Genomic DNA, 21,532 nt, shown 5'->3' with positions numbered 1-21,532 from the left:
GGTGCTTCATTAAGAGACAACCGCTGTCCTGTTGTGACATCACAGCCCTGCTTATATAGTCAGGCAATGGTCCGGGTCCCCCCGACGGTTCAGACACCTCCGAGTCAGCTCCAGGCAAAGCAGCAGCTGCACTCGCCTCTCTCTCTCTCTCTCTGTCTTTCTGTGTCTGTCTCTCCCTCTCCCTCTCCCATCTCTTCTTAGTATTTATGGACTTGACTTTCTAGAGGGCAGAAGATGGCAAGGATGAGAATCCAACTGGTGTGCATGATGCTGCTGGCCTTCACCTCCTGGAGCCTGTGCTCAGGTAAGCCGTGCGGGGCAACTTCCTGGGGCAGGGTGGGGTCTGCGCCCAGCTGCCCCGGTGGGCGCTAGGGCTGCCAACCCTCCCAAGATTGCCCCGGAGTCCCTAGGGCTTAGAGAGAGATCTCCTGGAGACTGCTGAGCGGCACCCAGGAAATAAATGGTAGGGCATTCGTTAAAACACATATTAAAAGTTGAATCTGACTTATACAGTTGCCCGGTGGGTTTTTAAAATGTCATGGCAATGTGCATGTGCCTTCCTGGCAAAGTCATGGATGTCACTGCATCATGTGATGAAACCTCCCCGAATAGTTTCAAACAGAGTTGGCAAACCTAGTGGACAGGGGGTTATTCTTCCTTTTCTGGTAGTTATTTCAGAGGGGAGTTGGTTTAAAATGCACCTAGTCATTTTCAGGTAATAGGGGCTGTAAGGGCTATTTCCCCCTCAGATTTTACCAATAGGAAGGGGCTCAGTTAACTCCAGACTCATACTTCTGTATCTGCAGGGGAGCCATCCTTCATAATAAGTTTTGAAGGGCATAGCTTTCCTGTCATTGCTGTTAGTTTCTTTCTTTATATTCACCCAGTCTCACACAGCAGCAATATCAAGGGGCTTTTGGGGTCATTTTGAAACATATACCAGGATGACAGAACAAGAAGCAATGGTCTCAAGTTGCAGCAAGGGAAGTTTGCAAGGGAAGAATTTTCTCACCAGGAAGATAGTAAAACACGGGAACAGGTTACCCAGAGAGGTTGTGGACTCTCTCCTTGGAGGTTTTTAAGACCTGGCTAGACCAAGCTTTGGCTGGGATGATGTAGTTGGGGATGTTCCTGCTTTGAGCAGGGGGTTGGACCAGATGAGCTCCTGAGGTCCCTTCCAACCCTTACTTTCTATGATTCAATGATTTAGAAACATATACCAGGGGGCATTCACTCGCTAATGTATGCTGAAAATATACCTGGTTTATATCTCTGAAGCATCCTACGGCTCATGAGAAGCCTTAATATGTCCCGCACCAAACCAATGATGTGCGTTCTGTATACTGAGATTACCTCTATCAGTAGCTGCCAAATGACTGGGGGATGAAAAGCTGCAGGGTTACATTGGTGCAAACCCAGCTCACAATATGGGGAGATAAAGTCACCTCTTTCTCTTCCAAGAGTAATTATGTGATATAGCTAGGGGATGACAGATTGTATGCAACACAATAATTGCTGTTTGCTTTATATTTTCCTTTGCAAAATGGTACAGGTGCGTGTATTCATAAAACTAACGCTCTGTAACGGTTATTATACATGCATACACACAGGCAGTACAAATGATTTCAAAACCTTGCTAACTTTCAGTGGTGTTAATCGAGTATTAAAGCATTTTGATAAGTCTGTAATCTATACAATAAAATAACATGAGACAAACTTTAAAAGAGTACACATGCAAATAACTTTCACACTTACCTTTTTAATGCTCCACTTCGCAGTGTATTTAGGAATACTGGGATCTATTTTATAGCTTAACATTTCCCACCTGTGAACTTTTATATCAGGTAACAAAATTCTCAATATCATATTAGTAACATTTCCCTGTGTTGTGCCCAGCCAGATATTAAAGGAATGCTAAAGAAACCTTTTGAAAAGTATAATTAGTAAAGTGGGCACTGATGTTTGAAAATGCTTAAAAATGCAAGAAAAACACAGCCAACTACATAACTTTGGCTCTGACCTTGCTCCTATTTAAAGAGAAGAGAATTTTGGATTAATGTCAATATGCAGAATTCATCCCCCTTGCTTTTTTTTTTTTACAGTACAGCAAAAATAATGTTAACAATTCTTCGTTTTTATATATCACTTTTTACCCCTATATCAGAAAAGGCTTGTAACAAGAGGAAGTAAGCTTTAATTCAGTAGAATTAGATATACTGTACTTGAAATGGTCATTTACTCTACAGGAAATAAGACAGAATCTATCTGTACTTGAGAGAGAGGATAAATAAGCTCAGAATGGAAATGATTATACAGGTTTTGCTAAAGTTAATGACTACAGTATTAAGACACAGATCATTTATTTTAATTTTCCTTTGAAAATATGGTTTACATTAAAGTGAAACATATCTTCTTGTACAATTCAAATACCATACTGCATCTAAGTTGCTAATCATAAGAAGGAAAAACAAACTCTATATTTCCGTTTTGCTGAAAAAATACAGTATGATATAGTCAAAATGTATGTTCAAAGCTCTCCATAATTTCGTTCCATTAATATATCTCCCTTGAGCTCCTCCAGCATCCCTTCCCAATGCTTGTGCTCTCTGCATCAGTTCCTTCTGCTTCTTTTTTTTACTCGCTTGTAAGTCCAGGTCGCCTACCTTAGCAAACTTTGAACCAGGAATAGTCTCCCAAGTAACACATACCAGGCTTCCTTATTCTCTTTGCTTGGCACATTGAAGAAAGATTTAGGTGTTCTGTGCAGTGTCTGAGATTTTGTATAAATATGAACTCCATGCTTGTCCAAACAAGAGCCTGTCTATATAGTTGTTGGTAATAAGCTGGATAGGAAACTAACTGCTTTTAACTACCGAGATGACAGTGAATAGTACTGAAAAAAAGGCTGAAAGGACGTTACTGGCTGAATTTCTTAAGGACTGGTCTTGTGACAGGTTTTGTTTGATTTTTTCATTCAAAGCCTGACAACATTAATATGAACAGCCGTTGGGAAATTGCATGGCAAGACCTGAGGACTAGCGTAATAGAAATTCTGCCTACAACCTTATCAGGGGCCACCAGCAGGGACTTGGGGAAAGTCTGTTCACCATTGTCTGAACAATGGCCACAAGCTGAGGGAGGATAGGTTTAGGTTAGATATTAAGAAGAACTACTGCACTGTAAGGGTGGCCAGAGCCTGGAATAGGCTTCCCGGAGAGGTGGTGCTCTCACCTTCCCTGGAAATCTTCAAGAGGAGACTGGATAGGCACCTGGCTGGGGTCTTATGACCCCTGCCATCCCCAGTGCTCCTTCCTGCCCATGGCAGTGGGTCGGACTACATGATCTGTCTAGGTCCCTTCTGACTCATTGATTCTATGATTCTATGAAATGGGATGAAATTCAGAGCTACTTAATGCAAGGTCCTGCATTTAGCAACTAACAAGAGTTTCTTGCTGTAGTCATCTACTGAAAACAATAGAAAACAAGAAGAATTTAGGAGTAATCATTGATCAAAAGTGGACTGTGAATCACCCATGTAATGTGCCTCTAAAAAGGGCTAATGCAAACCCAGGATATTAGGGTGGAGTGACAGGGGCAATTGCCCCAGGTGCTGATTGGGATGGGGATGTGTGAAAAACCAGCTTTTGCTGAAACTTCATGGTTGTGTTTGCAGAAGCAGCAGTGACTGGAAGTCATCACTGCCTCTGTGTGCAGGAGCTGCTCTGGGCACCTTGCCATGTCATTACACTTCCGCTAGAATACATCTGTTAAAGTATACCCAGTGGAGATAGGGAAGTACTAATGCCATTGTAGAAGGCACTAGTAACCTCATCTGATATAGTCAGTATAATTCTGATAATTCCTATTCACAATAGATTAATTCAGGCTAGAATACACTGAATGATGACATGAGCAACAGGATCAAGAGGAAGGAGAGAGTCATATAAGAAGAGAAAAAAGAACATGGCTTGTTTAGCCTAACAAAACTAATGCCGAGAGGAGAAAATTCTGCTATTAACAAATACATCAGACACTTGTTAACATTCAGGAGAGAGAACAGCTTTTCAACCAGAGGACAATTGGTTATAAACTGGCCATGAATAAAATTAACTTGGAAATTCATAAAGGTTTTTAGTTATAAGAACAACCATGTTCTATTTGCACACAGGAGAAAAACCATGTTACTGCTTTTAAAATGGAGCTTGTCAAAAAGGATCACCCGATGTGCTTGCTTTTGATAGTTGTGGACTGGGGTCGATGACTTAGAATGTCTCTTTCAGCCTTATGTTACTATAGGAAAGTTTAAAATTACCTTGGAGTATTATATTGGCTGTTACCTCCCCATAGGAGAATCTGAACAAACAAACTTGGTCAACAGATGATGTCAAGAACAGCTACAGGAGAACACATTGATCATGCTAGGACTGTAGATATTTAAATTGCATTGTTAATGTGATTTAAGTGTCTCTTCAATTATTTTCAAAAACTAACTAAATAAATTCATCTATTGGCTATGGACTACTGATATTTTTAGGGGAAAAATGCATAGATGTCTTGAATGAACTCTATGTACTCATCTTCATCTTTCATTTAGGAGGGCTACCATATTTTCAAAAGAACAACTATGTCTCATGTAATTCAGCCCAGAATAGAATTATTCTGACTTTGTTTTATTCATCTAAAATATTTTTCTGGTCAAGTATAACAGAAGTATTGATCTGTCCAGGGTCAGATTAGTGGAAAAATGATTATACTACAATTAAACATTATCACACAAAAATATTATTAAAAACCAGTATGCCAAATTCTTGTCTATATAAATTTACTGTCAGTATGACTGTTATGAAATCAGATTCCTGTTCTATAACTGCCATTAACTGATGTTTTAACTTCTACTTAAAGTTTCTTGTCATCTTAAAAAAATATTGTAAGATGTACAACTATAAAACCAGCCTTCAAAGTGTACAAAGGTGACAAATAATTTTGTTCAGGCACAGAAACGAGTGAAGAAGTTATAGTAGCATAACATGAAAAGAGATGGGGGAAATGGTATATTGAAATGACTGCAGTTTATGAACCTGATTCACAGCTAGACAAATTTGTAAGCCAGTCATCCCATTGATTTGGATAAAGCTCTGAAAAAACTGCTGAGTGACTTCAGTTAAGATTTCTTATTACTTCGTGATGCATTTACCTAAGGCATCTTTATACTCATTCTTTCTAGATCATAATTTAAGACAGCCAGATACTTGTGTGTTTTTTTACTGTAATTTAAGTCTAAAAACTCCTAGTATGATACATCTAAATTCTTTATGCTGAAATCAAATGCCTCTGATTTGTGCTGAAATAGTAAACATATGTTTCTGATTTATTTCCAGATTCAGAGGAGGAAATGAAAGCGTTAGAAGCAGATTTATTGACCAATATGTATACATCAAAGGTAATTCTTTTCTTCCCATTTAGATAACTGGTAGAGAGCACATGAATTCTCATTACAAACATAGATGTCTTTCCACAAAGTAATAACCCATGGTCTAGACCTAAAAGTTCAATGCAAGACATTACTTTGGAGCAAAAGTTTCTTCTGGTTCAAAGAAAATGTAAAGGTGTTGATGTGACACAGAAAAAATAAAGGGTCTCTCACAGGGTCTCTCACTTGTAACTTTGAAACTTTCATTAAGCAGTAAGATTGTGTTTCATATATAGTGATGCAAATTTATGTGGAAAATGTGTTTCTAATAGAATTATGTCTGGTGAAAGCTAAATTAACCTTGAGTCCAATCCATGAACGAAATTTTATCACACTTTTTATATATATATAAAATTAACATATTCAGAAAACAAAAGCTGTTACGAACAGATGTCAATTTTGGTTTAAGAATAATGTAATAGTTTTAAGAGAAAAATACGAGACAAATAGCCACAAAAATAGTAATCCAGTGAATAATGTTTCCTTTGTGAGTGATTAAAGCACCTGACACTTGTGCATGCACGCACACACATACCCCATACATCTCCCCAAATACACAGGATGTAATACATTTCTTGGCTTCACGTAAGTGAATTTTTCACAGCTGAACATACGCATTCAAGAAGATAGTAGCCAAAAACTAGTGGTATCACTGTTTTCCACAAGTTATGTGGGGAGTATTTACATGTTTAACACTTCCACGATAGATATGTTTTTAAACTAGAATGGATTAAAAATAAGATTCTTTAGGTGTTAGAGATTATCTACACTTTTTTAGATTCAACAGAAAAATAATATGAAATGTTTATGAAAGGTTTCAGTAAAAATTAACCATATGAAATTCTAATTGCTGGGTTAAGGAAGAAATCTCATTGTGGATGGTTTATTCTATATTTGCTTTTGTCAAGAATCCTTGCACCTTGCTCTGAGCCCTTGTTAGAAGCCTCTGTTATCAGCCACCAACAGGGGCGAGATCACACTAAAGCAACCTTTGACTTGACCTTGTCTGGCAATTCCTATGTATTCATACGTAACTGTTATATTTCTAACTGGCAAGATAACAAGGCCCAGATGCCACAGAAGCCAGTTTTGTTCCTGTAATAAAGAATTAATGGAGATTCTTTTCCTGAGACCCATTTGGATGTGGAATGCTCTGAAAAGAAATCTGTTTCTGAGCCCCATAAGACTTTGGCTGAAGTCCTAGAGGCAGAAGGCACTGTAGACCTTGTGGACTGACTAAACAATAGATGCATACACTTCCATAAGCAGTGGCTTACTTCTGCCTCTCTCTAAAATCCTAAATCCATTGAAATGATTGAGAAGCGAGCTACTGACTTCAGCTGAGCTGGAATCCATCCCTGTGTTTCTTCCTCCCTTTACTACACAACATAATTGCTAAAAGAGTTGTTTTGCAGTTGATTAAAATGTGCCAAAACAGATATCTCTGACAACATAAGTATGACTCTCATGTACAGTCATGCATTGTACTGCATGATGTAACTTGTTATTTAACTCTTCCTCTGTCCAGGAGTTCATACGCTCTATACTTGCCATATTAAATTAACTGCTTGTAGAGAAATGCTTGACTTAATGTATAGTGACAACGTTGCAGTCTCAAGCTCCTGGACATAATAACAACATCCTAGTTAAGATTTGATGAAACTCTACAAGAGCCCTACTTCGCATGAAATATCAGCATGGTAATCAATTATAGGAATGGTAAATTCCTTTTTAAAGCAGGTTATGCTTGTCTGTAGCCTTCATCAGAACACAACTTTGATTCTATTGCCTGTTTTAAATGTGTAAAGGAATGTGAGCACATTTCAGGATGGAGGATATCATGCCTAACCAGTCTTTCTAAACTGGATGCCTGCCACCTGCTATCTAATTACACCTGAGGATTTTACTGTTATATATCACTAATTGACATGGTCATGGAGTTGGCAGTTGAATTTGGAAGTCTAACCAGCTACGTTCTCAGAATTTTGGTTGTTTTTAATGCTAAAAGGAAAAAGTAAATATATTTATTTTTAAAGCTAGATTTACACATGTAGTAGAGTAGTTGATCAGTCAAGTTAATACCATCTGGCCTTCCAGATATGTCCATTAAAATTCATCACAGACATGTTGTGAATTCCTGGACCTATCCAGAACAAGCCCAAGTCCTAATATTCCCAGACAATAATACACCATTAAAACATGCAGTATCATTCCCAATTTATATAAAACACTTATGTTATTGATTTCTGAGAGTTCTGCCCCCAAACTAAATAAGTTAAAACAGATCTTTAATGCCAAGTATATGGTGATCATTCTTAGTTAAACAAGGCCTGTTAAATGCCCATATGCACCATTTGATAGAGTGGGGTGCACCTACACCTGCAATTAATGCAACTGAATATACGCTGGCTCAATTTGAATTGGTATAACTAATCCTGACATGACTGTCTACACAGAAGTTTAAGTGCAGTTATTTACTGCAGCATAGGATAGTACCTGTGTCTGACAGGAGTATCCTACGCCAGAGTAAATTAATCTACTGTGCACTAATTTCAGTGCAGGTATAGTCAGTGCTGCTTTACTGTGTATTAAGTTAGTTTAACATGCACTAAAGTGCATGTGTACACGTGTCCACAGATAACCATTTCTGCCACATTTCCAAGAAGATGAAGGGATCAAATAGGAGTTCTCTGAAATGGTTTAAGACTTTCCTCTAACACCAAACTTAAAGATTGCTAATGGACAACAGTTTGTCTGCCTCTGGAATTCACATTTGTGGAATCTCTTGAGGTTCAATATTTTCTCCCATCTCACTTAAAATTTGGGAGATGTAGTGAAACAAAGAAGCATACAGTGTCATCAGGATGCAAGAAAATCACTACTCTTTGGGTGCTTTTACATACGATGCTACATTGCCTTAGCAAAGCACTACGGTAACATAGCATTAGCAGTCACAAACAGTGCCACAGCTACATTGCTGTACCAACGCACTCCCTCCATGATAGTATTTTGCTATGGAGATGTAGTGCCTAAAAATAACTGTGTTTAGTGCTCCTGGCATAGTATGGGGTGTTACTGTGCCACCTTTTAGTACTTCCAAAAAGTTGTACTAAAAGACGGTGCAGTAACAACATTGTCACAGTGATATGTATAGATGCGCCCATTATTTCTTTGACATAATATATAAACAACAACAATGTATAGCTTTCTCAATGCCTAGCTAAAACTGGTACTTAAAGTAAGAACAGCCCAAACCCAGGCAAGACTGAGGTGGGGCTGTTAGAATAAGGGTTGAAGAAAATGTTTTTTTTCTGTACTTTGCTCTGCTATCAAGGTGCTAGTTCTTAAACTATTAAGTTAGTCAGCAGTCTTGGTCTTCTTTGGAACTCCTCATTGCTCTAGGATGCCCAATATCTATGGTAGCAAAAACCTCATGACCTCATGATCTCCAAATTTGAAACTTGCACATGTATTCATTATGTAATACATTCTGTACAATACACCAGCTCATACAAAATTCATCAACCTGTCTTTTTGGAAACAGAAAATACTTATATTGGTATTTCCTTTTTAAATATTTGGAAGGCACCTTGATACTACATCAATGGGATACATATAAGCACTAACCTAGAGACTTTTCAAACCTTTTGCAGCTGAATATTTTGGGTATAGCCCAGCATCCCATTGAACAAAAGAGGAAACACCTAAATAGTAAAATCTCATGATGCGGAGAAAGAAGTAAAGTTCAAAATGAACTGGAACCACCAAAATGGCTTAACTTCTAAGATACTACTTTACTTCTATAATTTCATGACCAGCATTATAAGCTGCTTCTGGTACAAGACATCTGATTTTTAATATAGTCATGATTTGTTTTTTTATTTTAAAAAAAATCTTCTTTCTTAAGGAAGTGGGTATAGGATGCAAGAAACTGAAAGTATTTTTGTAAATTTTTGTATTGAAGATTTATCCATGTGTCAGCTAGTAGCATTACTTATACAGCACAATGTATGCATACACACACATTAACTTTCTGACAGTTAAGCCAACTTAAAGTTAAGTTGACTTAACTGTTACAGTATACAAACGTATGTGCAGAAGAGTTGACTTAAATATCATACAAGATGATACATTATTATCTTAAGTCACATTAGTAAAGTTGACTTAGCTCACAAGATGGATGCCATCATGTCAAGGAGCTGTATGTGTATACATTCCAAGGCGGCTTATTTTAAGTCACCTTAGTACATGTGTACACAACCAATATTATTTAACTAGAAATGGAAAGAAAGCAACTAACATGGAACTAATTTTTGGGTATAACTAATGGTCTTCTCCAGTCCTCTATAGTCATCAGTCTCGAACAAAGAAAATTCCATTTTAGCATATATTTTTAAGAATATTAGCTTCTGGTTTATATTCTGAAATATATTAAAGGTAAGAAAAAAGGCCAACATTTCTGCACTCACCAACTTTCAATACTGTTATTAGAAGACCCGGATGTCAGATTCACTACATTAAGTCATCGTCAAGAAATTGCAAATCCAGATCCATACTGAAAAAACTTCTATTGTTATATCAAATCACTACCAGACTCTTCCTGTCTTTTAAAAAGAAAACCTTCAGTCTATTAACTCCATTCTTTGAGCCTTTGGTGCTTTCATCTCCTGCATGGTTTCTTTTTCCAAACCGTATCTTGAACACTTAGCCACTGTTGTTAGAACTTTGTGGAAAATATGCCATGCATTGCAACTGAACCAGAATTATTAAACTCCAAAATGCAAGTCTGTATATCACAGTATTATTAAATATTTCACATAACTTATAAATAATCTTACCTGAGTTTAACACTTGCTATTACTGTAGAGAAAGAGGGCTGCCCTCTGCAGTGGTTGGACTTTGTCTGGAGAACTTCCTGATGAAAAATTATACATATTCTTGGCTTAGGTAGAGACATTCAAAAAGCCAAAGGCAGAATTGATTTAAGTTACATGGTTTTCTGTAAACAGTGTAGTTTAGATCAGTAGTGAACCAAACACATATTCACCCTTTGGTATGGGGTGGAGGAGGAGGGAGCAAATCTTAGATTGGTTCTGCCTTTTTAAACCAGTCCATGTGTACCAAACTTATGTTCGGTTATGGCTATAGACCAGTTTCCAATAACATATACCAGTAAAAGGGTAATCTCTATACCTGGCCCTTAATTGACAATAAACTTATTCAGTGAATTCTTAAAGACCTATGAACCCATTACATGATCTGACACTATCATGAACCAGGAATCACTAAACTAAAGTCAAAGATGTTAAATTGACACATGTGGTATAAGTGGGAATCAGGTCTATTGTACCAATGTATTTTAGGTGTGTGTTACAGATAACACTACAAAGACTATCACTTTTGAACCCGCACAAAAGTAGCCTTTCTCTGGTCTAGCCAGTAAGAAATCTACTTAACTTTGAGCTGGCCAGAAGTTCTTACATTCATATACTACCAATGCCGTCAGAAATGTTTCTTTAAAGGGTGAAATAACCAGTTAGGATAGATTACATACTTTAGACCCGAAAGATACCACAGCTCTGCACAGAAGACTACCACAACTTTCCCAAGACACACCCATATGTTGAAATCATCATTCTTTGTGTAAAAGCTTGGAAGATGCAACCAGCAAAACCAACCGGTGACTTGAAAATTAACACACCTCCCTAATAATTTGTTTTTTTTATTACAATTTAGTTTAATAAAAAACACTAAGAGTTCTTGTTATATTGTGAAAGACAATGTATAGCAAGCTGATAATTTTGCTGAAATGTTCAGTATTCTTAATAGAAAAATATTTAAAAGTAAACCAAAGAGGATTTTGAAAATGAAATGGACATTTTCCACATATTTTAATCCACATCCTCCTAATTAAGTCAGACATATAATAAAGAGGTTGTTCTTATTTTGAACCTGTCACATCCTTCCAAATAATTTAACAGCCTCATTATATCATCTGGATGGAGCAACAGATGAGCCCTAAATAAACAAAACATAAACAAGTTTCAAGTGATTTACAATGAATTGACATTTCAGATTAAAAACAAAGTACTGCTTTTGATCAGTGAACCTAAAAGAGCTATGGGGAATTTGCAGAAGCAAGGTACTTTTAATAAAGGTCTAAATTATGCTCACTTAAAAACACATGTTTATAGCTGAAAGAAGACTAAAGTCCAAAAGAAATGTCTTAAAACAAATTCCATCAGAGATGCTAGTTTATACAGCTCCCCTTGTCAGTTTCTATCTTAATTATTTCCCCTGGAAACACAGGATCAACAGACTGTACTGTATTCATCTCCATCAAGAAGGTGCCTCAAAGAAGCAGAAAGTTATGGGGATGTTTAGCAGTCACATAACTAAATACAGTACCACGCACTTACCTAACCATGCCATGGCTTAATATAAGGGGTGAATCCAAGGGGTTGCAGTAGTGTACTTGCACCTCCCCTCTCCTTTGATTCCTGGTCCACTCAAAGTTTAAAACAAGCTCAGTGGCAGCAGTGAGGGAGTCACTTGACTTTGTAGCTCACAGTCTTCCTGATTCCTTCTAAACTCTTCATTCCACATGTGTTAAGAACCCTCTCTCCTTTTTCAAATTATCTTAATGTTCCCCTAATTTAGCTATCCTTTCTGCAGTTCTGCTGTCTGCTAGCTGCTCTTGGTCATGCAGCTCCTATTTCACAGCCCTGTAGGTTGTTTTTAACTCTAACTAAAAATATGAATTCAGGCATGGAACTATTACCTCAGATGAACATTATCTCAAGTGTGGAAATAACTTTCAGTGAAGCATTGAGTATATTATCAAGGTGTTTACTGAATGTGAAAGGGATGTACATTTAATTCTAATGACTAGAGGACTAAAGAGACAACATCTTTTGAATTTTTTTGGCCTAATTTGTGTTTTAATACATAATGTAGCAAATTACATATGGTAAATTAATGTACATTCCAATAAAGTTATATTTATTTTTGGTTCAATCTTAAATGGATTAATATAGCCTTAGTTTCTTATTACATGGAGAAAAATGTGTGTTGTGTTATATGGGATGATGCACCACACCATCTACATCCTTCTTTTCATGTATACATCCATCCATGTATACAAATTTTGCAGTTATAATACTCTATACACCCTTCAAGGTACAACATTTGGTGGCTTCATTGACTCAGTGAACAAGAAATTACTGCTCATCCTGTGCTTTCTCTGGGCTTGTGAATTTCTATGTCCCCAGTTGTTATTTCAACATACTGCTTTCTTCACTGGGGGTGGGATGGTAGGGGTAAAGTTTTAAAGAAGAAGTGGGGAGGGGAGAGATGAATGAAGAGAAGGAAAAACATAATGGAGGAGGCAGCACCTATTTGATATGACCTACTGGCAATCAAAACGCAAGCTAATACTCCAACTTCTCAGAACATTTTGGCAAGATATTTGCAAATTTGAGTCAAATTCCGTGAATATTTTTGGCCCAAAATGATTTTGTTTTGTTTTTTTAAAATGTCCAAATATTTCACTTCAACATTTCTCAAAATTATTCTGTATTCACATTTACAGAAATAAATAGACTTTTAATTTTGAGTATGTGTGTAAAAATAATCAAGGCCTAAATCATATCCTTCCCTCCCTCACCCTCCATCCCCATAAAAAATGGACACAATATTCCTTTGGAGGTTAAAATCTGATTTAGGCAGAAAACCTGAAATAAAATCCATGTTATGTTGACCCAAATCAGCTCTTTTCTGAATGTTCAGTTTAGTCACCAGAAGAAAAAGGGTTCATTATTTGGACAGCTCTTCTTCCATGATTCTAGAACCTCACCACCTTGAAACCTCTGTAGTTATGGCACACAAGCTCATGAGTCCTTGGCAGCTTGATATTTCATGGTTTCCAGAGTTCACAGTTCTGGAGAATCCCTTCACGTGGATTGCCTTGGTGTTACAGATCTGAGTTACCAGGTCCATGGCTCCTCTGCAGTCTATGAGCCAAATTGGCATGGAGCTGGAGTTTCATTTCCTTTCACAGGGAATTTTTAGGTATTTGTTTTGAACTGGGGGATTGGATTCTAATGCCTAAAATCTTGTAGCTTGGAATCCAGCCCTATTAAGTTGCAACATGCTCCCTACACCAAGTCCTGAGAGAATAGGCCTGATTTTCCACCGGTTTGCATTTCACATAGTCATTTTTACACCTGTAAAAAGTGAATGTGTTATATTACCATTCCAGTTTGATAGCTCTTTACTTTAATATTGCAGGTGATGATACATGGTGCAAGGTATTGATGAATTAGATTTAGCACATTTAATGAATAAGTTTCCCTAATTACAATACACCTTAACTATTGAGTTAATATTGGGTTGATTGACAGATACCCAGATTATCACTGAAATGCCTGAGAATGTCATATTCTCTTGCTAATGAAAATAGTGTGTTTTACATTTTTAATTCTACATTTTTGATTAGTTTATATTTGTATCTTCAGATTAACAAGGCAAAACTTCCTTACTGGAAAATGACCCTGCTAAATATTTGCAATATGATAAACAACATAAATAACCAAGCAGAAGAAACCTCAGAGGTTGATGAAGATGATCTCATTACAAGACAGTTTCCTGCTGCTCTGGACGGCTTCGGTTTGGAAGCAATGCTGACAATATACCAGCTCCAAAAAGTTTGCCACAGTCGAGTTTTTCAGCATTGGGAGGTAAAGCAAAATGTTGACAATGCACATCATTTGACATGCATTCATCCTTTATTTTTATTCCAAGTGACACTTTTAAACCTGAGACCCGCATCTGTTTCACATGAACATTCCCAGAGACTTGAGCACTTTGTTCCAAACAGCTCCTTTTTACACACGTGGTTCCATTTCCCCTCCCATTGTTTTGGTGTTCTTCAACAAGGCTCCTTTATTTTTCATGTCCTTCTGGCAAGGCATTTAGCAGAATTCTCAGATTCATTGAATCTAATAAGCCATGCTATGGATGCTTCTGCTATGGCCTTGAACTTGTGATCTCTGGGCTGGTAACATGCACCATAGCATGCACACCAAGATGGTTTCATTGAACCACTCTTGAATATGCATAATTTCTTAAGGGCTGGGGTTGATTAAGAATGAAGACATAGATACAAATGTAAAATGTTAACTACATAACCTTTCCATGATTTCTAGCAATTCCAAAAAAACAAGCATACGCATAAAAGATGAGCATCATGGTAGAGTCAAAACCTGTTTAACATTTAGAAGAGTTACTCCAAGTTGATTCTGGTATAACTGAAAACAGGAGTTAGTAATGTATATGTGTTTGAAATATTATTGGGCCTAATTCATGGTTCTTCTGTAATCTATTTGCAGTATTTGTTTCAGGGAAAGTGTATTCCCAAGGTGAGCACCATCTAGCAGAAGGCCTTCTCCACCAGAACTACTATCTGCTATTTCAATGGCTGTTTTAAAGACCAGATGCCCTTGGATGTGGAGCATATAAATATGGCATAGAACAGTGGTTCTCAACATTTAGAATCAAGGCACCCCTTGGAAAATGCTAGCTCTTAGCTTTTACTCATTTTTGACTACAGAAAAATAATAGAGCATTTTATCTATTGGAAACAACTCAGAAAGACCACAACAGGTCACATTTATATGAAGTCTGAATTTATCTTGTGAATCAGGTTTGCATATCTAACAGTGCTATTATTGTGTGGCACCTCCATGCAACCTTGGAAAGATCTTATGCCAGAAAATCATGGGCTTAGATCTACTTTCTTTTTCCACTCCCCAGTCTTTTCAACTACTCTGCCCTTACATGCAGAATTGGTGAGAATTTAGCCCATACATTCTACTGAACCTCAGTAGCGTGTTTTCTTTTGCAGCAGCTGAGACCATATTAAGAAATAACTGGAACAATCTGCATTTTTGGGTGTTTGTTTTTCCCCCCCAAACTCTTTTTCATCTGTACATTTAGCTGTGCAAAGGATTTACTTGTAGAACTGACACTCTCCACCATGATAGTCCTTTTATCAAAGGGGTAGAAGCAGACTTTCTAGTAGCTGAAGCCCAGCAGTTTCAAAGGTGCTTGAAGCTATGGCTAAAGAGCATTTTTTGTTGTAGATTAGTATTAAGGTAAAGGATTTCAAAGAAATATTATATATGCTATAAAAAAGAAAGGGAGGAGTGAAATGGAAGGTGACTGCAGTAGGCTTGAGAGTGACCTTCATTGTTGAGAAGGAACAATATAGTACTTTGAGTAAATGAGACAAGTTCTGGTGATTCTATTTATTGCAAGCCTGTTCTAAAGACTACTGAAATCATTTAGAGACCGTCTATTGATTGATTATAAAGTCCTTTAAATCAGGACTTTTTAATCAAATAATCAATAACACCAAGGTTATTGAGAAGTACTACCTGAGAGTAACAGTAGTCTCAGGTATTAGTCATGTGAATAATTTGATGGATGAAAGATGTTGTAATAAAAATTGAACCTTCATGCAAAACTGAAAAAATAATTTTGAATATTGTTTGACTTTTAACCTATTTCCCATTTCACTTGGTATTTGAAGTGTAAATATAGAAATATTTCTAGGATATCCAGAATCTCTTCAGATTTTTATCTTAGATCACAATAATTTATATGAGAATGAAAACAGCAGGAAGCTTTACGAACAAGATATTGAAAATGTAAGAATGAAATCCTGCCACATAGAAACCAATGGTAAAAACCTATGCATTTCGATAGAACCCAGACTTCAACCAGTTTTTCTGTCCTAAAATGTTGAGGTTGACTCTTTAATAGGATTAAAGAGTCAACCTGTTTTAATAAACAGGTTCTTCTTCTTCTCCTTATGTTCTTCCCATAAACTAGATGCTTTTTTTTCCAGAATCATGCACAAACAATGTCTCTTTCTTTTGCTATAACAAAGTTCTCCTTCATACAGGGCCCACCAAGGAGTGGGCAAATGAGCAGGTGCTCCATAGTCTGCACTTCACCAGACTCGCATATATTCATGTAATGAGAATAGCCTCATTTGACCATGGATTCATAGAATGTAAGGGGCTGGAAGGGACCTCACAAGATCATTGGATCCAACCCCCCTGCACTATGCAGGAAAGATACCTGGGGTCAAGTGACCCCTAGCAAGGCAACCTTCTAGTCTCCATCATGTTTGTTTTTGATCTTCCAGTTTGTGTGCAGGTAATCAAGCATCGCCATGTTGGCCAGTCTAGATCAGCCCCACTGGGAACATCCACCTGGGTCCCAAGTCCATTTCAGAGTACCTGATTTTAGGGTTGTGTGAAGCTTCTGTCCCTGATTTGATTTGGCGGACATGTAGCCTAATTTGATAGCCGATTGTCTGGATCCACATCAAATCAAGAGACCTTTTAATCCCTCCAAATCAAATCAGAACCCTCCAAATTGATTCAGAGAGATTCAGCGATTTGGACATAGACACAGTTTTAAATGTTTTTTCTACGTACCTCAAGGTACCAGGCGGCTCGTGAATGCTGAGACATTGGGGTGGATGAAGCATCTCACAGGAGTGCGGGGGGCTCCCCAGCATGCTCTGCAGCAGACCTGGAAGTGGACCAGAAGCACATCTGGTCCACTTTTGGGTCTACCGGGGAGCATGCCAGGGGGCCCCCCTGTGCTCTTGTGGGGTGCTCCATCCACACCCACATCATGGAGCTCACGAGCCATGCCTGGTACCTTGAGGTATGTAGAATAAACATTTAAAGCTGTGTCTATGACTAAATTGCTGATTCACCAAATCAGCATCAACTCTTTAGATTTGGATTTAGCCGAATTGAATCGGGGACAGTGATCTGAATCAATGAATCACATCACTGTCCCCGATTCAGGTCGAATCCAAATCGAATATGGCCCATTTCACACACCCCTACCTAACCTGATTGTGCATAATCTTTGTTTTCATAACCTGATTCATGCCCTGTCAGCTGTCATGTCCAACAGTGCAAAACTGGTCACAAAACTCTTTCATGCTTTAAGCTGTTTAGTTAATTCTGTGTGACTAGAGTGGATGCCTATGGTCTTCCATCTGCCTTGATATTTCTTTTTGGCTTGCTACCTTTCTTCTGATATCAGGTGGTGCAATACTGACTAGAAAGTACAGGCTATCCTTTGGCGTTGTTTTGGCTTTAAACATCCTGTTATTTCATGACTACTATCATTTAGAACTGGGTCTAGTTTCTTGGCATAAACTGATCTGTTGATTACAAGGTATTTAGTAGAATTTAGCAGATTTGTTGGCATCTGACAGGGGACACAACGTGAATGCTCCTGCTATGGCCATTATGGCAGTTGGAGCATCTTTACATATCTTTAAATAGGTTAAAGATATGTTATTTTAACTTGTGGGAAGCATTGCGATATTTTTTTCTCCTCAGTGGGAATGTCAAGAGAATGTATTTTTACAATTGTACCTAGTGATTATTTTTCTTTTAGTTTAATTAATTACCAAATTAATTACTGTACTTGTTTTAGTCTATGTATTTGCTGCTTTTCTTTATTCTAAAGAAAAATAGATTTTATAATGTCTCTATTCATATGTTACAGTTACTTCAGCAAGAAGTTTTTGATCCAGAGAATTCAAACCAAGAGAAAGATATCATGAAGAGGAAAACCCCTTATATTCTGAAACGGCAGCTACATGTGAACAAAGCTAGAAGACCATACATACTTAAGAGAAATTCATATTACTGATGCAGCAAAAGAAAGCAATGTATATTTAGTTTATAAGTAACTGTGTGTTATGGGTAACTTATTTAAATCTAAAATCATATTTGTGTGAAAAATATACTATGAAAAATTATCAAGATGATAACATAACTGTGTCTTTTTTGCAACTGTTGTTTCTTGAATGTGATTTTTCCTACTTCAGATTAATTCGATCAATACATTTGCAAATAAATCTAGTTTCTAAGCATGATGTATTGTACAGAATTGAGATTTCAAAATATTTGGTATAGTATTTTTTCTGTTTTTTAACACACCTACCTATATCAAGCAAGTTATCCATAAAGATGCCTGATAGTCATACCATTTCTTAATGAAGCACCTCAAACACCAGGTTGCCTCAGCGATTTGCATCCAGCTGAACCTCCTATGTTTTTCCTAGCTGTGTAACAGGAAACGTATAAGCTCTGTAAATTCCATCTCAAGCTGAGTCTCTCATATCTTCTAAACTTCCTGCCATAACACTATCGGGCTAGATCATGACTGTCCCCACTACATTCTTAACTGTATGGAAGGAGGTTGGACAGATCCTATTATCTCTGCTTCCAAGGCAGTCAGTGGTAGAATAGTCCCTGGCGTAGGGACCCTACAGACTCCCCAGCAGCCTACCATTCAACTGGGGGAAAAATGAGACAATTTGCTACTGAGTGTCATTTCGAGGGACAGTCATTATACATTTGGTTATGGTTATTAATGTCTGAAAACAGTGACAGAGTATACTATTCAGTGCAAAGTACAAACAGGTTCAGGTAGAGTCACACAGTATGTGCCAGTAGGCCTTAGGATTGCCATACAACCTAAGCACTTCCTGCCACTGATACGGCCTGAGCTAATCACAATAGTCTCCTATTTCAAGTTGGCTTACTTCTGAGTCATGACTAGGGTGACCTTATGGGCCAGTGTGAAATCTGGAACATTGCCACCCCTCTCCCCACCACTTTCCCTTCCCCACAGGGAATCAATGGCCTGTTAATGACCCTTTGTTCTTGACTTCATAGGTGTTAACAATCACCTGTGAAGTAACAAATAGTGTTAATGGGCAGTTTTGCTTTCTATTAGTGCTTCCTGCCCAGCAGTCAATAAGGGGTGACTTGGGGGTTGGCTGTGCTCAGCAATTTTCTGCAGTTCAGTAGCCTGCAGGGCATGCTGGGAGGCATTCAGGAGCATACCCAACCTGCTGGCCTCAGCCAGCTCAGGTATCCTGAATGCCACTTCTCACCAAAGGGTGAACATGTGTTCTGTTTGCTACTGATCTAACCCACACTGCTTACAGAAAACTGTGTAACTTAGATTAATTCTGCCTCAGGCTTTTTAAATGTCTATACTTAGCCAATATGTCTTCTGACCAGAAATAACACAGCAGAATAGATTGTCTTAGAGGTTCACTTTATTTAATACATGGAAGAATTGGGGAACCTCTAAATAGCAATGGGCAATACACCCAAAATAAGTTAACATTTTAAACAATTTCTTACTATTTTAGGAACTTAAGTTCAATTTTCAAAGTGACTTAGGTGACAAAGTGACTAAGCCAGGAACCCAAGTTTCATTGAAACTCATTGAGATTTAGGTTCTTAGATCATTTAGGTTTAATAGGAGTCAGCTTATCCATACCTAACTTTTAGACTTTTTCCATCTAGGGAGGAATTCAGAATCTTGTGTTAGATACTAAAGTTTCCTGAACATGACACAGGGAGAGAAAGACATCCAGTAGTGGGAATCACAACAGCTAACATACAGAGTGGGGATAAGGTTGGGTGGTTAGGTCATCTGCCTAGCCTAGCTAGTAGGAATGCTAAAGTTTCTCCCCAAATTTAGACACTACCTGAGACTCTTGGTAAGGTGCTTATGTAAAAGCAGAATTCACAGCTTGAAACTCTTTCCTAGACTTAGTCATCTATGTTGTCCATGAGATAGCTAAGTAGTTGTTCTGACTTAAACTTAGATGCCTACATGTGATTAGGCACCTAAAGGGGGGTGGTTCATTCAGTTGGATTTAGGCACTTATGTGCTTTTGTGGATCTGACCCTTTCAGCAAAGGTGGCCAATTTTTTATTTAAAAAAAATCAACCAGCTCTAATATTCATAAGAATTAAAAACAATGTTGCTAACATTGACCATGTACAGACAAACAGTTTTTTCTGAGATAGTCACTGCTCTCCCAGGAGAAGCCACAAGTGAGCAGATGTTCAATATTTTTCTCCCAGAGCAAAAATGGCCACTCTAGGACAAAAAATTACCTGGGAACAACTAGGGTTAAATCAGACCTGGGAAAAATTCTCCTGGGAGAGTGAATGTCTGTTTGTGTTTTCCTCTGAGGGAAGTCATATCAGTCTTCCAGCACCGCAGGATACTTTGCTCCTGATTCTCTCCAAGGAGACAGTGTTGCTCACTGGACTCTGCTCCAGTTTAGCAGAGTAGAAAACTCACCCTTCATAGTCCCACACTGTGTTGCAGTGAGATAAAGACTGGCTCTGATAATTCTGGGTCAGCCAATCAGTGTTACCCTGTGCACTGCTGCTATTCTATTTCTGGGTAGACTAAGAGAGTCTGCAGAGCATGCTGAGATGTGTGCACAGGGGTCCCCTAGCTGCACAATGTCATCATTGCAAGCTTTCTGCTCTTTAAGGACTTGGCATTTGAATGTCCATTCAGGTATCTCTGGGTAACTTTTTCTACTAGGAAAATAAATTTGGGGAATTCTCTCAGAGTATTTGAAGGTGTGTACTCATAGTACCTTCTATTACCTCAAAGGGGGCTTATTTTGAATTTTGACACCAATATTCTCTTCCATAAGTTGTCAGATACTTGTGGTACTGTAACAATATATCATTCTGATCTTGGATATGGACTTCAAATTGATTTATGTCAACTCAGTGGCAATGCATAGTAGGTGCATGGGGGTGTATGTGCACCCCCTAAGGGTGCTGCTGCACCCCTGTCAGGCTGCACTCCCTGTTTAGGCAACGGGCAGGGGGCCAGGCAGGAGTGCCAGTACACCTCTCTGAGCGCTGGCCGGGAAGTGGGGCCGCCAGCAAAAGCAGTCGCACCACTTCTGGAAGTGGCCGCAGGACTTCTGGAAGCGGTACAGCTGCTCTTTGGTGAGTGAGATCAGCTGCGGGGGGATCCCCCGCAGTTGCTGACTCAATGCACACCAGTCACCCATGGTTCAACTCATACACTTGCAAGTGATTAAGGAATAGCATTAAACAGTTCTACAAGGCTTTGAAGGAATAATTGATAGGAGGAAAAAAAAGAAAGATTTTTATGGACCAGACA

The 21,532-nt window shown here is 38.1% G+C and overlaps 1 protein-coding gene across 1 annotated transcript; it reads left to right on the top strand.

Annotated features, from left to right (window-relative positions):
• The first annotated feature begins 18 nt into the window (after nt 1-18).
• NTS (neurotensin) lies at nt 19-18,446 on the top strand. The gene is made up of 4 exons (XM_019543125.1): nt 19-304; nt 5,379-5,440; nt 13,987-14,208; nt 18,074-18,446. The coding sequence occupies exons 1-4, from the start codon at nt 235-237 to the stop codon at nt 18,218-18,220; spliced, it is 501 nt and encodes a 166-aa protein (XP_019398670.1). The 5' UTR covers nt 19-234; the 3' UTR covers nt 18,221-18,446.
• The last annotated feature ends 3,086 nt before the right edge of the window (nt 18,447-21,532 follow it).

This window comes from Crocodylus porosus, unplaced genomic scaffold (assembly GCF_001723895.1).
Source record: "Crocodylus porosus isolate Cpor-Errol unplaced genomic scaffold, CroPor_comp1, whole genome shotgun sequence".
Taxonomy (NCBI): Eukaryota; Metazoa; Chordata; order Crocodylia; family Crocodylidae; genus Crocodylus; species Crocodylus porosus.
This window is presented reverse-complemented; position numbering and strand designations above follow the sequence as displayed.

Excerpts from the sequence above, each read along its gene's own strand:
- NTS (XM_019543125.1), top strand. The coding sequence starts at position 235 with ATGGCAAGGATGAGAATCCAACTGGTGTGCATGATGCTGCTGGCCTTC. Across the intron at positions 305-5,378 it reads CTCCTGGAGCCTGTGCTCAG|ATTCAGAGGAGGAAATGAAA; the intron begins GTAAGCCGTGCG and ends ATTTATTTCCAG. Across the intron at positions 5,441-13,986 it reads CCAATATGTATACATCAAAG|ATTAACAAGGCAAAACTTCC; the intron begins GTAATTCTTTTC and ends TTGTATCTTCAG.